A 15,994-nucleotide genomic window follows, 5' to 3' on the forward strand; every position below is an offset into this window, starting at 1 on the left:
AGAGAGAAAAAGAATGACTTGCTGGCTGATGTTATCTGTTTGTGTCGGTCAGCACAATTACAAAAGAAAGGTAATAAATTAAAAGTAGTAAGAAAACAGATGCACTTTAAACATTTTAGGTGTAAAATGCGGCATACTAAGAATTAGACAGTCACTTCCTGGAGGTTTTAATCTCATCATCTAAGTCATGTTCAGCCTATTTTGAGCTCCTTTCAGAATTACCTGTTTTATTGCGTCTTGTCACGTTAAATCCAAAATAAGCTGCTGCTGGCCACACACCCCAACTCAATGGTTACACTCGCAAGTGAAAATGTCTGCAAACAGATTATACAATTGTATATCTTTGAAAAGCAGAAGTAGAGCCTTCTGTACAATCAACAAGAATGTAGCAAGTGGTTTCTGGATGGTAAGTCAACAGCAGCCATTGCAGAGCTCGTACAGAGGTAAAACCAGCTGATCAAATGTGCTGGAGTCAGCGTTTGCACTGCTTTTAGAAGCAGTAGAGACCCAAAAATAGAAAGAAACTCGCCTCGCTAACCATCAATGTTGACATGAAGGAGAACAGAAATGAGTCCAGGCAAAATGAATGTCATGTAGAGATGCATAACAAAATGTACGTTATGGAGAGGCTTTTTATTATTATTTTTAATCTCTGTAGCAATTAAAAGGTACAAGACCTTTGTACTTCCATTTGAAAGTACAAAGGTCTCCCTTTAAATGCAAAGATGACTCCCACAGAAAGTGGTTCTGTGAAGAAAACCATACACTGTATTGTACAGTATGTTTAGCTCTTACTATGAGCAATCCCTTCAAAGTGGAATACATCAGTGCTGTCAGGGTAATTTGAATGGTGTATTATTGAGCCATAATTAAAGTATTGTGACACCTGTGCTGTGCCAGGGGTTGATAACTTCCCACATACTAGGGTCAGTCAAAGTCTAAGGCTGTTTTATAGCCCCAGTTTGTTCCTAAGGAGTAAATTCAACCATGAATTGAATCAGATAGGCTGGAACAAGCAGCCCCATAAGTCGATGTTATATGTGGGCTTACAGAGAAATATATTTGGGTAAGTTTTTACAGATCAATTAATTGGTTATGATAGTGTTCATAATAAGCTATAAAGTGTTTAGAAATCTATAATTTGATCAATGAATATTTTCTAAAATTGGACTTGGTACTTCTGTGCATTTAGGACATATACTAATTTTCTAGAGTAGAGTTTTCTGTTTGCCTTTTCTAACCACTGGTTAAAAGAAAGCAGTTGGAAATATGCGTGCAGAGTCAGTAAGATAGAAAGCAGTGAGCAAATTGTGTCAGCGTTGAAGTATTTTCCCAGGAGGTAAACACTGATCTGATCATCACTAAGCCGTTTCCCTGAGCCATTCTCTGATCAAAACTGAGAAACGCAACCAGATTTTTTTTTTTTTTAATCTGAACCTTAGTCTAAAGAGGTGATATCCCACACGCTCTTTCTCGTGCACTCAGTGTGTCACACACGCTGAAGCAAAGTCGGGAAGTGAAACTTAGTGCGTAAACCTCCTAACCCTGTTTGCTCACAAGAGATCCAAACCAAAAAAACGAATTTAAATACTTCTTACTTTGTTTTTTGCTGTCTATGTGATCAAAATGTGTTCACCCCCACAAACCTCATCCGATGGTAAGACAGGGACTTTCTTTGTCATCATGATTTCGTTTTTCATTGTGGTGAGCCAAATGGCGTATTTTTGTCAATAATTTCCTTTTGTTCTTGGTACTATCAAATAAAAGTTTTCCTTCCTCTTCCTCTTAAAGTCGCATTTACAGGACTTCCCAAAGACAGCTAGAGGGAAATGTGTTGCATAACATTATGACTACTGACAAGTGAAGTAAATAACACTGACTGCCTCTTAGTCAGTATCTAACAACAGTGATGAATCAGCAATGGATTCACAGGCATATGAAAGCAAATTTTGAGCCTGATTGCCATGTGATTTTGGGCAGTGATATTTAAGACAATAACATTAAGCTGTCTACTGATATTTGAGTTTGAACCTTAATGTTGTTTTTCCAGCACCAAACTACCTCCTTTTTCGGATCGTAAATGTTATCTTAAAATAGACCACAAATAGGTAAAATATTTCCTTTCAGGGACAGAAGATAACACATGCACATCCTCTGTATTCAAACATCTGTCTAATTGCTTTACATAGCTACACAAATGTCTTTGGACTACTGAACAACATTGAAATGCTCCATTCCAACCTTTAAAACAGGTCTTCTTAGAAATGGCTCCCAGGAGGAAAACTTAGACATCACCCTGTCTACTGACCCTTTCTGGCTCGTTCTAGGGAAATCCAAGATGTTCCCCGGCCAGAAGGATATATAGTTATATTTTCTGCCTTCTATATATGACAGGTGGGATATAGTTGGAAAAAGTCTCCAATTAGAGGTGTCTATTTGGTATCTTGATCGGATGCATGATCATCATCCGTAATGTGTGGATAAGTGACCAAAATACTTCTTTAGAACCTCATCCCAGGTCTAGTTGCCACCATCGACTCTAAATACCATTAGCAATACAGCCCATAACATTTCTTTCCATGTTGTTTTCAAACCCTAAAGAAGCATCTTAAAAAATAGATATTGTACAGCAGTTTGTTAGTCACTGATTTAAAGCACTGCTGTCCATGTGAATTCTTAATGAATAGCTAATACTAGCAAAGATCACCACATTTTGTATGCACAGCCATTTTGGATACTGTACAAAGGGTCCCTTGGCTAGTTTCAACTTTCACCATTTGTAATAGGATTCTGACTTTAGGGTGGCTTTGTTGTAATTTTTCCAGTTGGGAACTCGGGAAGTCCAGTGTTGATGTACAAAAACACGACGCACATTAGCTGTGCTAGTTTGCTAGCATATGTTTCTTGTGGTGTAAAACCAACTTTCCATGCTAACATAACGCTTGAATTTAGCTTCATAATTAGACTTTTTATTTAAACTATCTAAATGATGTAACATAAAATTAAGTATTTTCAAATCTAAATCCAAGTGTTTAGCTTTACTGTTGCTGTATTTTTAGGCTTTTTAATCTTTAAACCAAAATATGAACAACTCAGCTTCTGTTTTCAGGCATCAATCAGAACTTAGTTTTCAGTTTCACAAGTGAATATTTTGCGGTGATAAAACCCTCACCTTTGTAAACATCATGTATCAAAACTGAACAAAGAAGATCTGATTAAGAAACCCTGCTGTACTCCCATCCTGTTGGCTGTACTTCTGTAGGTAAAGTTTAGGTGTACAGTTGTTGTGTGAAAGTTTTCAGAAATACACCTAGTAAAAATTGTTCTTTTGATACGTAAATGTTTTCCCCTTGTATTCAGCTTGAATTGTTATCTCAGCAATAACAGTTTTGTGTTGTTTTTCTCTGCTGGGCTGAGACAGAGATGTGGGGATAAACGTTAACACGTGATTTTGTGGTTGAAGAGAAACCATATAAGCAAGTGAAGATGATTAAGTTGACAGCTGTTCAACACTGACAGGGACGTACTTCTGTCTCCAGGTTCCTCTTTCTGACATTTCTACAAACTGGGTAAATCTATTTAAATTCTTTAAAACAAGTTTTTAAAATGCATTTCTCTAATGTGTAACAGTTGTTTTTTTTTACAGTGTTGATTAACTATTTATCCTTTTCTCCTTCTTTTTAGGTCAAATGGAATTAACAACTGCTTCTATGCCTCTAGACACATCTACTGTGTCCACTGTAAGTACCACTTTACGATAAAAACCTTTGAACATTTTAACTAAAAAACACTGACAGCTTTTCTCTAGTTGATGTACTGTGTATCTGAGTGGACTTAACAGTCTGTAGCATAACAAGGCGAGTCTTATTGTGGTATTTCATTGCATTGCTCTATAATTAATAAAACTAACCCAATTTGTCAAAAAAAAAAATCCATGTTCCTTTTCAATCATTACTTGTGTTTGACAGCAGACATGTGCTGCGCAGTTAAATGCCACAGGCAGTGTCATAGCCATGTCGGCATCAAATTTTCCATTGTTTGTGAAAACCTAAGCCCCCCCACTGTTTTATCTCTGCCCTACATCTAAACGTTGAGCTGCTGGGGTATTGAGTTCTGCAGCGGGCGCCCCTTTCTTGAGCCCCTCAGGATCATTCACCCCCTCAGGCTTGGATAGCAGCAGGAAACAGTGCAGTTGTGTGGTTTCTCCTGCACAGACACAACACCTGCACCTGACAGCGAACTCTTGGTTAGAATGTACGTCACAGACAGCGTTTGATGTACCTTCACTATGTTCCCACCAGATGTGGGTTATGTTGTGAAACCCTCTGCTGTTGATGGGTTGATTCACTTACAGAGAACAGAAGAATATGCACCACAGAAAGCTACAACATCAGTGGGAAAGGCTTAGAGATAGTTGTGCAAAACATCTTTACTGTCTTATATAAAACACTTGTTTGAAACTAATTAAGAAATCTCTTTGCCAACAGACTCCTGATTATGACGGTTGGCCAACTGATGAAACCGGCATGTGTGACAGACGTTGGGTCAGGGACTTTCGCAGCCAGTATGAGCCACCTCTCTTCTGGATCATCTTCATCCTTGGGTCTGTGGGTAACCTGCTGGTGGTTTGGATTTACCTCACCGTGCGCAACCGCCTTAAAACAATGACCGACGTGTACCTGCTGAACCTGGCTGTGGCAGACCTCCTCTTCCTGTGCACGCTGCCCTTCTGGGCAGTTGATGCCATCAAGGGCTGGGATTTCGGGAGCAGTTCTTGCAAAATAGTGTCTGCTCTCTACAAGATCAACTTCTTCAGCAGCATGCTCCTCCTCACCTGCATTAGCGTGGACCGCTACATCGCCATCGTGCAAGTAACCAAAGCTCAGAACTTCAAGAAGAAGAGGTTGTTTTACAGCAAACTTGCTTGTATCTGTGTTTGGTCTGTCTCCATTATCATGGCCCTGCCTGAGTTTATCTTTGCTGAGGTGAAGTTGGACCCAGAGGAACAATCCTATTGCACTATGGTCTACTGGAACAATGCATTCAACCGTACGAAGATCCTGGTGCTGTCCCTGCAGATATGCATGGGCTTCTGCCTTCCTCTGCTGGTCATGTTTTTCTGCTACTCTGTCATTATCCGCACACTCTTGCAGGCAAAAAGCTTTGAAAAGCACAAGGCCCTCCGTGTCATCTTTGCCGTTGTGTTCGTGTTTGTTTTCTCCCAGCTTCCTCACAACACCCTGCTGATTGTGGAAGCCACGCAGGCAGCCAATACCACAATTACAGACTGCGCCATTGTGAGTCAAGTTGATGTAGCCGGACAGATCGCCAAGAGTCTCGCCTTTACTCATGCCTGCCTCAACCCCTTCCTGTATGTCTTCATTGGAGTTCGGTTCAGGGAAGACCTCATGAGGATGGCTAAAACTTGTGTTGGTGGTAAAGGAGGGCTTATTAAAGTCCAGGCAGTTCCCAAACGTCCCTCTATCATGTCAGATACTGAAACTACCCCAGCCCTTTCCATATAGATGCCTGTTTTCCAAAATACTACACCTGAGACCTGAGCCTAGTAATCATATTTTAAATTGTATTCCTAATGCATTAATTACCAAAAGCAGATGAACAATAACATTTACAGTTATGAAAACCACAAAGATGTATTCATATTCTGACAATTATGGACGTATTTGTTCACTGGAACAACTGTATAAACTGTATTAAAATGTAAATATTGTGCTTTTTTAAATCTTTCCATCATGCATTTGTTGCGTGCATCTGTAAATGTAAAAAAACCCCATTAAAGATCCAAAGAAATAAAAAACAACTTGTTTTTTCATTGTGCTTTAGCCCAGCAGAACAAAACAGTAAACGGAAGGACTCAATAAATGAATGCAAAGTGATGAGGTCAACAATATATTTTTGAGAATGTCTTCGTCTGCTTTCACTGGTGTAACGTATTTTGTGTGGTGGGTGAAACGGCTCCTATGTGGCTGCTTCAGTCCACAATGTTTTCGATTTGACTTGACATCCGCTTCGTGTAGTGCCAGTCTGGGCCATACTATGTGCTGACACTTTTCAATTGTTGGAGCACATTTGGTTATGACTTGGCAGTTTCACTGTTTGCCAGTTTACACACTGATGAAAGACGTTTCTCATATTGACCTCTTAACGGCTGCACCTCAGACGGAAGACAGACAGACACACAAGTTCAAAACTGGCCATGTTTGGTGCCAAGTGTACTCTGACACATAGGATTTCAGTTTCACCAGCTTCAAACTACAGTAATTGGTGTAGCTAATGCTTGTAAGCAAAAGTCTAAAAAGGAAGTTCATTGCTAGACCTTGCAGAGAAGAAGGCAATTCACTTGTTGACCCAGTATGTCTACGACGTTAACCCATGTGAAAGTACTCACCATGTGGCACCCTGAGTCAATACTTTGCAGAAGCACCTTTTGCTGCAGTTGCAGCTGCAACTCATTGCAGGAACATCTTTGAACATCTAGAGGCTGATCTCTCCCCCCCCCCCCATTTCTCTTTAAAAATAATCCAAGTTCAGTCAGACTGGATGAAGATGATGCTCAAAAAACTGTTTTTCAAACTGCACAGAGGAATTTTGATGGATTTCATCCAACAATTGTTTGTCTTTCATAGAGTTCAGATTTGTGACATGCATGACTAATAGCTGGCCTGCCAACAGATTCTTCCACTGCCAGAGTTACCATGGGCCTCTTGGAGCCTTTTCTTATCAGTGCTCTCCTTGGCTAGCCTTTTAGCTAAAGCAGACAGCCATGACATTGTAGTTGTGCTTTTGTGCCAAACTTTTTCCCATCTACAGATGATGGACTGAACAGCACTCTTTAAGATGTTGAAAGCTTGAGATATTGCTTTATATGCTGCAGACTAAATGCTTGGTCTGTAGTATTTTTGTTGTCCAACTGCACAAGAATAAGCAATAGAAATAAGCATCAGGAAACATGTTTAGGGTGCAAATGACAAGTTTTGCTTTTCGGTACTGTAGCTGCTCCCTCAGACCATGCCGCCCTGGGCAGGGAGCCTTGTCCCCCATATAACTAACTACAGACTGGTGGTTAGTCTTCTTTTCCTTTCTGATGTCTTAGTTATAGCTCCAATTCAAAGCTACAGTGTTTTCATTGTGTTACCCCCACAAAATAAAACCTTTCAATCAAGAAAAAACACACCACCGTACCTGGATGGTTTTGCTTTTTTCTTCTCAGGAGTTTATAATCAATCTGATCTGACCTAAAATCTATTTTCTAATCACACATCAACAGACAAACAACTAAAAAGGAGGCAGGTGGCAGTGCAGAAGAAGAAAAAGTACATGTTATTTCTAAAAAACAAAATCTGAGATGTTATTGTGGTCCCTGAGGTCGGGCCTAGACTGGCACTGCCTACCTGCTGAATTCAGGTGAGACCACAAACACATTTGCTACTTTCCTGATTATAGCTTCTCCCTCTCACGACAGGAAACCATCAGCACGAGTCAATAACAACATGGTTCTGCTTTACATGTTCTGGTGATTGAGTGCAAGTTATAAAAGATCAGCTACCAGCTTTATGAGTGAAATATGAAGTAGCTTGTTTGTTTAGCCTGTAAGTGCTGCCATGAGACTGTCAAAACTACATATTTCTTGCAAAATGGAGCATATCACACAGCTGATCCCATGCATGCAAAACAGACCTTCATCTCATGGTTCTTTTAAAAAGGGGAAACAACAAAAAGTAGCGTCACATCTGATTGCACAAATATACATAGTTTTATTTCCCACGAATCTCTTAAGCAACAATTTTATTAAGCAAGAATGCTGTCATGGGAATAAAACATGACATATTTAATTTCAGCTGAAGTGCATTAAAGAAATAGTATAGCTCATTAGTTTTCACAGAAGTAACACACAAATTAACAGAGAGAGACTGCAATGTACCAAAGGTCATGAAAAAGTTACACTTTTATCTCCAAGAAGACAACTGAAACTGCTAATCATTTTCATCTCTCTAAATAGAATACAACACAGACAAATAGAAATAGTACTCATACTCAAATGATACTCATTGACAGCCAACATTCTGTGGCAAGTCAAGGGTCCTAACATGGAAATGTAAAATTCAGCAGTAACTTAAAAATAAATTAGCTGCCAAACAGTTCCTCTTTTCAGAATCAAACAGTCCATTAGATCTTTTTAGAGACGTCAAAGCTTTTCATTAGTGTCTATAAAGATGGAGGTAAATTGAGCTACTTTAGAAATAGTGAAGTAGAATTTTCTGATTAAGTAGTAAGGCCTTTTCAGCATTTCAATGAGATTTCTACCTTGGAAGGTGATTACTAAAAAAAAACCAAAACACTAAACTAAATGGACAAATGGACATACAGTACTTAGATTTTATTTTAAGTTGTTATTGCAATAAAGAATTTTTGAGTTACAAAAAAAGAAAATTGCTACTTAAATTTAAGTTTCACATTTTGTTTTGAAATGAAGTTGCTTTTTGGGAAAGTAACTGCAACTATAGCTGGTAAACTCTTGTGTAATAGATATTACTGTGTTTCCTTCCTAACAGAAAGTGGTGAAAAGAAAATAGTTTGATAAAATGGCTGCAGTTCGATTCAGTAACTATCTGAGCTGCAGCAGTTCATATGTTTAATTGGTTAAAGCTAAAGTAATTATAAAGTAAATAATTTGCACAAATATTGATTTTGAGAAAGTAAAAATATCTGAGCAATACCTTCTTTAAGTTGAGCTTAAAAGAAAGAGTTTTCTTTTTTAAATTGTGATTTTTTTTAAGCTTTATTTTCAATCCAGAACCTTGTTTGAGGAATGTTTTCATTTTATTTTATCAAGGAACTAAAAACATGAAGTAAGAAATGATATCAGACAAATTTACTTAGGATTTTTTTTCTTTGCATTTATTACTTTAGTTTCATCTACCAAGAGTGCTAAAGAAAACTTAAATTTCTCTATTGTGATTCCCAAATTACTGAGCTTCTGTTCTCCTAAAATAACAGCAATTGCTTGAGTGTAAGCATTACTAGTGAGTCAATGAAAAGAGAGAATAGGCAAATATATAATTTTTACTTAATTGTATTTGTTAATTTTTGTAGGATTTTTTCTCTCTACAATTTAGAAATGTTCTTTTCTGGTTTTTATTTTAATTTCTTCAGAGGTCTTCACACTGATTTCAAACTTCGGATTTCTGACCACAAAAGAATAACTTCTAATAGCCTCTAAAATAAAAGGAATTTATATCTGTATTTAATCCCATTTCTTAAAAGCATAAACTGTTTCCACAGTTTTTTGTATTTTTTTGTATTTTATGCATATTCATCAGCAAAAAGGGGATGAATTGTTTTTTATGCTTAAATGATCAAATGATAAACTATGTTTAAAACATAGTTTCTTGTGAAAATATTTAACCTGTTATCATCTTCTCTTTTAATGACTACAAACTTCAACAGGTTTTATTGGGATTTAGAAAGGAAAAAAAAAATTTTTCAAATCATTTCCAGTTAAACAAACACTGAAAAATCCGCTGTGGATTTTTGGGCAGGGCTGATGAATTAATAATTAGCTTTTTGTTCTATATCTCTACTTGGACTCTATTTACAAACTGTGTGAGTTTTCCAGGCAGTTAGTGATGCCAGACTTTATTTAGGGGCATTGGTATAAATGGGATTAAATGCAAACCCTAGCCACACTTTTCAGAGTTTCATTTGCAAGACATAAAAATAAAAAGCATGCACTATTCGCCTTCTGCTTTACAATTTGCCCTGTCAAATGTAGAACTACACTTGTGAAAGGATTCTCTAAATTTTGGCCACAAGATGGAGCAGTTTGCGTTTGTTTAACTATGTTACCAGCTTATCCTCCTCTAGTTAGAAACGAAACGAACCCCCTCTAGTGGCGGTAGAGCAAAGTTGGCCTTGAAGCTTGTAACTTTTGTCTGCTTTTGCAAAAAATAAAAAAATTCTTCCCAAGAACGCTAAAAAATGTTTTACTTCTATTTCATGCTGCTTGTTATTGCACACCTTTGGGATTTGGTAATCACCACTGGGGAAAAGATGCAAAAAAGGCAAGAGCTGTGTAGGTCTGGATTGTGTAGTTAAGGAGGCAAAAGACTCACAAGTAGAGCAGCACCTGTGGTTTGGGAACATCCCATCTATCTTTCTGCACAGCGGGAATTGTCTACGTAAATGTGTGTGTGTGTGTTTGGGTGCGGGTGCTGATGCATGAGCGAGATGTGTGAAAGCAAGAAAAAAAAAAAGCAGGACTTGGTGGAGTCTATGAGTAATAGGAGAGACTCGGTAAGCATATGCGACCCGTTGACACTGAGCAGGCTGCAGTCTGGTTCAAACTGGCGTACAGCCTGGCTCTTGTGGACAACAAAAAGCCTCAGGGGCGGTGGCTTATGCATCAACAGAGACCCAGTGGCTCTGAGCAGCATTTACAACTAAAGCCAAGCGTAAACTTGGGAAAGTAAGGATTATTGTTAGGTTTCAAGCAGGCTCTGGAAAAATTGGGAGGGCAGCTTCCATCCATGCAAACAGACGAGTCTTAAGCAGGGGAAAAAGACTTATAATAGAACTCGGACCCCACAATATCAGCCCAAACAGGGAGCTTCTTATCAGTCGCCATCTCCCCCTGCAGCTAATATTTCACTTCGGCTTCCAGGCCCAGAGAATGAGAGACGTTTCCATTTCATGTCAGTCATTTCCAGGCCTGCGTGTTACCTGTGCGGTGATAAGTGTTTGACTGACTGGGAGCATCGTTAGTCACTGTCCGGCTACGAGTGACAGCCACAGATTCCTGGAGATGATGAGAGGAAGGGGAGGAAGAGGAGGAGGAGGAGGAGGAGGAGAAAGACACGGCTGATGAAGGAGGAAGACACTTTCACGCTGTCTGTTTGTCCAAACATTCAAAACAACCGTGTTTGTGTAAGAAGACGGCCTGGTGTTGCATTCAGCTTCTGTGTTATATCTGATTTATTTTTCAACAACATTTTTTGCTTTAAATAAGTACAAAAATGAACCCTCATACAAGAGATAATACTGACAAAATTCTATCCTAAGACACAACTGTTTATTTGAGTCTGTTACTTTATCATTTTATTATTCTGTATTGATAATTTACATAAATATACAAATAAATGTCAAATTCTATTTAGAATATATGTCTCATATTATATTTGTCTAAGCAAAGCTACTAATATACTGCAGTTTTTATTTTTTTTGTCTTAAAATTCTAATTAAATCAAGAAATCTAGAGAAAAACTGGTTGTGCACTCAACCACACAGTATACTTATAAACCTAGAGTATCACAAGTAATGCACACATTAATTTTCCCACTGAAAATTTTCAGAAATTTATTATTTGCTCTGTTATTTCATGGCTCATTCTTACAGCTTTCTATTTTATTTAACCATTTATTTAACCATTCCAAAAAAAAGGGCGGTGCAGCTCCTGAAAACTCTGCTTGTTAAAAAGAGGATGATGTGTCATATTCTTGGCTTGCTAAATGGTATTTAGATACTCCACCAGAGGGCATAAGACAAGTAATGGATTCAATACAAATTTTTTCAACATAAAACTGCAGTCTTTGAATCCCTACAGGTCATGGTTCATTCCTTCCGGTTGGAACATCTGCATAGAAAAATAAACAATAGATTTAATTTAAGACTTAAATATAGCTTCTATTTAAGGTCTTAGTTAGAGGGTTTTGGTTACAATTAGGTCTAGGGTTAGTGTGTGAAAGCACATAATTTAAAGAACTTATGAACCGGAAAAGAATAGAATGTTGTGAGGTCTGAGAATGACAACAGCAGGCCAATATTTCTCAGCAGTGCTTCAACAAGGTGCCTCAAAAATTAAACTGATGTAACAGTTTGAATACAGTGGGTAGTGTTTAGTTATAAAATCAGAGGAAGCCCCTGATTCTGCATCTTTACACACAACCAATCATGCATCAGATCCTCAATCTGCAAAATACTTTAATGTATCAGAAACATTAAGAAAAACATAATGCCACCTGTCAATCATTCCAGGGGCTTTGTCAGCAACTGACCAATCAGAGGTGGCAATTTGTCCGGAAGTACATGCCCCTTATTTGGAGGAACTGGACATCAGCATTGCTGAGGTTTGTCATTGCTAATATGCTGCGGTCATAATGAATAATAGTCGAACATTGTCAGTGGGGAACATAAAATCCTGACATCCATTACCCAGAGCGTGTAGAAGGCAATAGGGTTTAGATTCCAAAACCCAAACGGAATCTAATGCAAGAAATGGATCAAGGCCCAGTTGAAGGAAATCGTGATCTACCACATGTTCTTCGGCATGAAGGTGGCTGGTAGTAAACGTCCCATTTTTTGGCATAAAGAGACTTATTGGTCGTCAAATAAGAGATCAATGAGTGAAGGTAGTTATGCTTGATTTTATGTGTGTGAATTGCTATGGCAGAATGGAAACATGCGCTTCAGTGTTTACATTTCAGCACCTCTTTATGCTAATGTTTATTTTTAAGCATTTTCCTGCGGGCAGATTTTCACAAACTCCTATTATTTAACTCATTACTCACCTCTTTTGCACATATAAAATGCGTCCAACACAGCTTTTAACTCGCATCCAATGAGACTTTTTGCCCCTCACTGATAAAGACTTGAGTTTTAATGCTGATTTCTCCCGCAAATAAATTTACAGATTTGTACGACTTGTTGGAGAATTTTGTTACTTGTCGTCTTGGCCTTGGTGTTGGCTGACAAGGCAAAAATGACTAGGGTAACGCACTCCGCTACCTCTGCCATTACAGTAAAGCATCTCATTTGTTTGTCGGTGATGTGATCTTCTTCCGTATGGGGGCGGAGCAGGCGTCATGTCACGTTGACGTCATGCTCTGTGCATATCTAATTAAAAACCAAGAACGTAGAAAATACATTCTAAAGAGCTAAAATATATTTTAAGTGTATTAGGTCAATTCAGGACAGCTTTATATGTACTTAGCCAAATAAGTTATATAATATAATATGATATGATATAATATAATATAATATAATATAATATAATATAATATAATATAATATAATATAATATAATGCACAGAGTACAAGTAACTTTCACATGCTTTTTCATTTCAAAACTTTAGCTGAAGTGGCGCTTCAAATTCCAGTTTCCAGTGAGGTACCAGAGCGTAGATTCAGCCTCCGGAACAACATTAAAACTTCCTTGTGAAGTCATCTGTTTGAGGTAAAAGTCCAAAACCTTATTACAATATAGCCTCTGCAGCAAGCCCCGTGAAACATTTGATGACGGACGAGTGGGTGTGCAATTCAGGTCCGTGCCGACCAGAAGAATCTTATGAGGCTGCTAGTACTGCTAGTTTTTATGCTAAGCAAAAATAGTTTGCAGATAAGACGAAGCAAGATAACATAGACTTAGCTTTTTGATAAGTATCTACAAAAATGCTACTCAGATAGATTTGAACAGTATAACAATCTGAAAATGAATTCATCAGGGAGTTTATATAATCATTAGCAGATCTGTAGAGATGATTGTTGAGAAAATTATGTTGCAATGTTTTTATTTTGAACAGTGAACAACTGTGCTAAAAACTGCCAAACTTTTAACTGAACCAGGAGGGTTGATACCAAGGCCTACCATGAGTTCTTACCTTACAGTCTGTAGTTTTACCCACTTGGAGGAAACCAGAGTGACCTTAAAGAGACAGAGTTCAAATTAAAGTGTCTCGAACAGAAAGTAACACAAGTTATCATAACTATTGTCTTTCAAACATCTGAGTCCTCTTGTAAATATTTGCTACATATCAATTATAATGTAGGTTTTCTTGCTCATTTGTGTTAGAATGTTTTTAGTTTGTGGTGTATTTATTTATAGAGGGAGCAAAGGAATCTTAAAAATAAATCATAAATCATCAATGAAATAAACTGTGTCCATGAAAAAGGTTCTGATAACCGCAAGATATAAAGTTTGCAACAGTTTCAGACTTTATAAGAAAAACTACTGGCTTTGTTTACACCATTACTCTCGCTGTGGTTTAAACTGGGGAAAATAACAGGAAATAATACAGCACTGCAAGGCCAAGAAGTTCAATCTCTGGACATCTCTGGAACATGTTTTCACCCTCACAGCCTCTACCCTTCCCTTTACCTCCTCTTCCAAAAGCAAGACAGCAAGCCGGGAGATGGATGGGCTGAGCTGTTGCAAGGTTTCCAAAAGCGAACAGAGTCTGACTGCTGCTCTACCTGAGGAGCAAAAACAAAAGAGCCATCTCTACCTGTAGGACTGTGGGAGTCGAGGCTTTGATCTGGACCAGAAAGAGAGAGTAGTTTGATGAAATATTGATGCTTTTCTTTTTCTTTCGTTCTCTTTTTTTTAACTGAGTCCTGTGGGAGCTCCGTCTGCTCTCAGGATGTTTGCGCTGATCCACAACACAGCTCCGTGCTTCGGCAGATAAGAATAGATTCCAACAATGGAGCTAGAGGAGTGTTATCTGCACTAATGGGGCTAATGATTACCCCCCAGACTGGGCCTGCACTGGTCAGGGACCTTATCTTTCCTAGTTGATCAAAAGAAACAGTGTGTTTAATCAGTCAGAATCAATTGCAAAAAACATACAGGACTGATGTGTGTCTGACATCTTAACAGAATATTGACAGCAAAGCCTGCATGACTTAAATCTTTATTCTGTGTGGAAAAGAAAGGCACAGAAGCTTTAAAATGGGAATCTGGTGCACTTAATCTTTTTTATGCCCTATTGTTACATATCTTTTAAATATGATGTTGCTTCTATTAAAGTGTTTAACCCGTTTAGAGTTTATTATGTCTTAATATTCTGAATCATGAAAAAGACTCCCATAATTAACTTCTCACAACAAGCAGTGCCCTGCAGGAGCATTTATTACCCCTAAACGTTTCTACATTTTGTTACGACTTTAAGCTTCATTAAATTTATTTTACTGTAATTTTATGTGACAGACCAACACAAAGCAGCGTATAATTGTAAAGTGGAAGACAAATGATGAATGTTCTTGTATAATGTATAAAAATCCTGTAATGTGAAAATCTGCGTTGAGCGTTTACTCTGATATCCTTAAGAAAAAAACTATTTAGTAAATAAAGTCGTCCCAAGTGTAATTTAATCTCAGTATAAATTCAGCATCGAAAACTTTAGAGATTTTGTTTAGACCCACAAATGCAACATGACTCTTCAAAACAAAATAGTTTGTTTTTACGTGACCTAAAAATAGGAAATTTGATTAGATTTTCATTATGCCATACATTTTCTTCAATGTGAAACTAGGTTTTTATGGAAAATTATTTAAAACTAAGAATAAAGCATCTTGACAAAAAAGAGTTACTTCATAAAAAGAATATTCCTTACACTTTCAGAGTTATTACATGTTGAAAAATTATTAATATATTTCATGAAAACACCCAAGAAAAACTGCTAAAACTAGCATTTTTAAGTAATAGAGAGACAGGCAGGCCACTGGGGCGTGGTAGCTCTGGAGGAGCTGTAAATATCAGGTGTCGACAGAACAACAATTGTAACCTATTAAAGACCAAAACTGAAGGCTGACATGCAAAACAATCTGTTGTTGAAAATGATCATTTGTTTTCAATCAACTTACGAGGTAAAATAAAACAAAATAAAAGCAAAACACTAAATGTGATGTAAAAGTTTCAATGCAAATCCCCCTTTTTATGGTGAAACATGGTGGTAGCAGAATCAATCCTAGAAGAAAACCTGTTTGAGTGAAAGGACTTGACATCCTTAATATACAACCAGAGCTATAGGATGGGTTAGATCAAAGCATTTTAATGTATTACTACGGCCTAGTCAAAGTCCAAGCCTAAATCCAAACCAATTGGCTGCAAGAATTGAAAACTGCAGATTTGAAAGAATTTTCCATCCAGTTTGGCTAAGCTATTTTGCAAACCAAGATAGGAAAAAAAAATCAGTCTCTAGAT

The 15,994-nt window shown here is 37.7% G+C and overlaps 1 protein-coding gene across 1 annotated transcript; it reads left to right on the plus strand.

The window, feature by feature from the left end:
• The first annotated feature begins 3,442 nt into the window (after positions 1-3,442).
• Positions 3,443-5,807, plus strand: ccr9b (chemokine (C-C motif) receptor 9b). Its single transcript, XM_032551456.1, has 3 exons — positions 3,443-3,569; positions 3,685-3,740; positions 4,488-5,807. The coding sequence occupies exons 2-3, from the start codon at positions 3,690-3,692 to the stop codon at positions 5,523-5,525; spliced, it is 1,089 nt and encodes a 362-aa protein (XP_032407347.1). The 5' UTR covers positions 3,443-3,569; positions 3,685-3,689; the 3' UTR covers positions 5,526-5,807.
• Positions 5,808-15,994: the final 10,187 nt, after the last annotated feature.

The sequence above is a fragment of the Xiphophorus hellerii genome, chromosome 21 (assembly GCF_003331165.1).
Source record: "Xiphophorus hellerii strain 12219 chromosome 21, Xiphophorus_hellerii-4.1, whole genome shotgun sequence".
NCBI classification, from domain to species: Eukaryota; Metazoa; Chordata; class Actinopteri; order Cyprinodontiformes; family Poeciliidae; genus Xiphophorus; species Xiphophorus hellerii.

Coding starts and splice junctions, on each gene's coding strand:
- ccr9b (XM_032551456.1), top strand. CDS start 3,690: ATGGAATTAACAACTGCTTCTATGCCTCTAGACACATCTACTGTGTCC. Junction 3,741..4,487: donor ACACATCTACTGTGTCCACT/GTAAGTACCACT, acceptor CTTTGCCAACAG/ACTCCTGATTATGACGGTTG.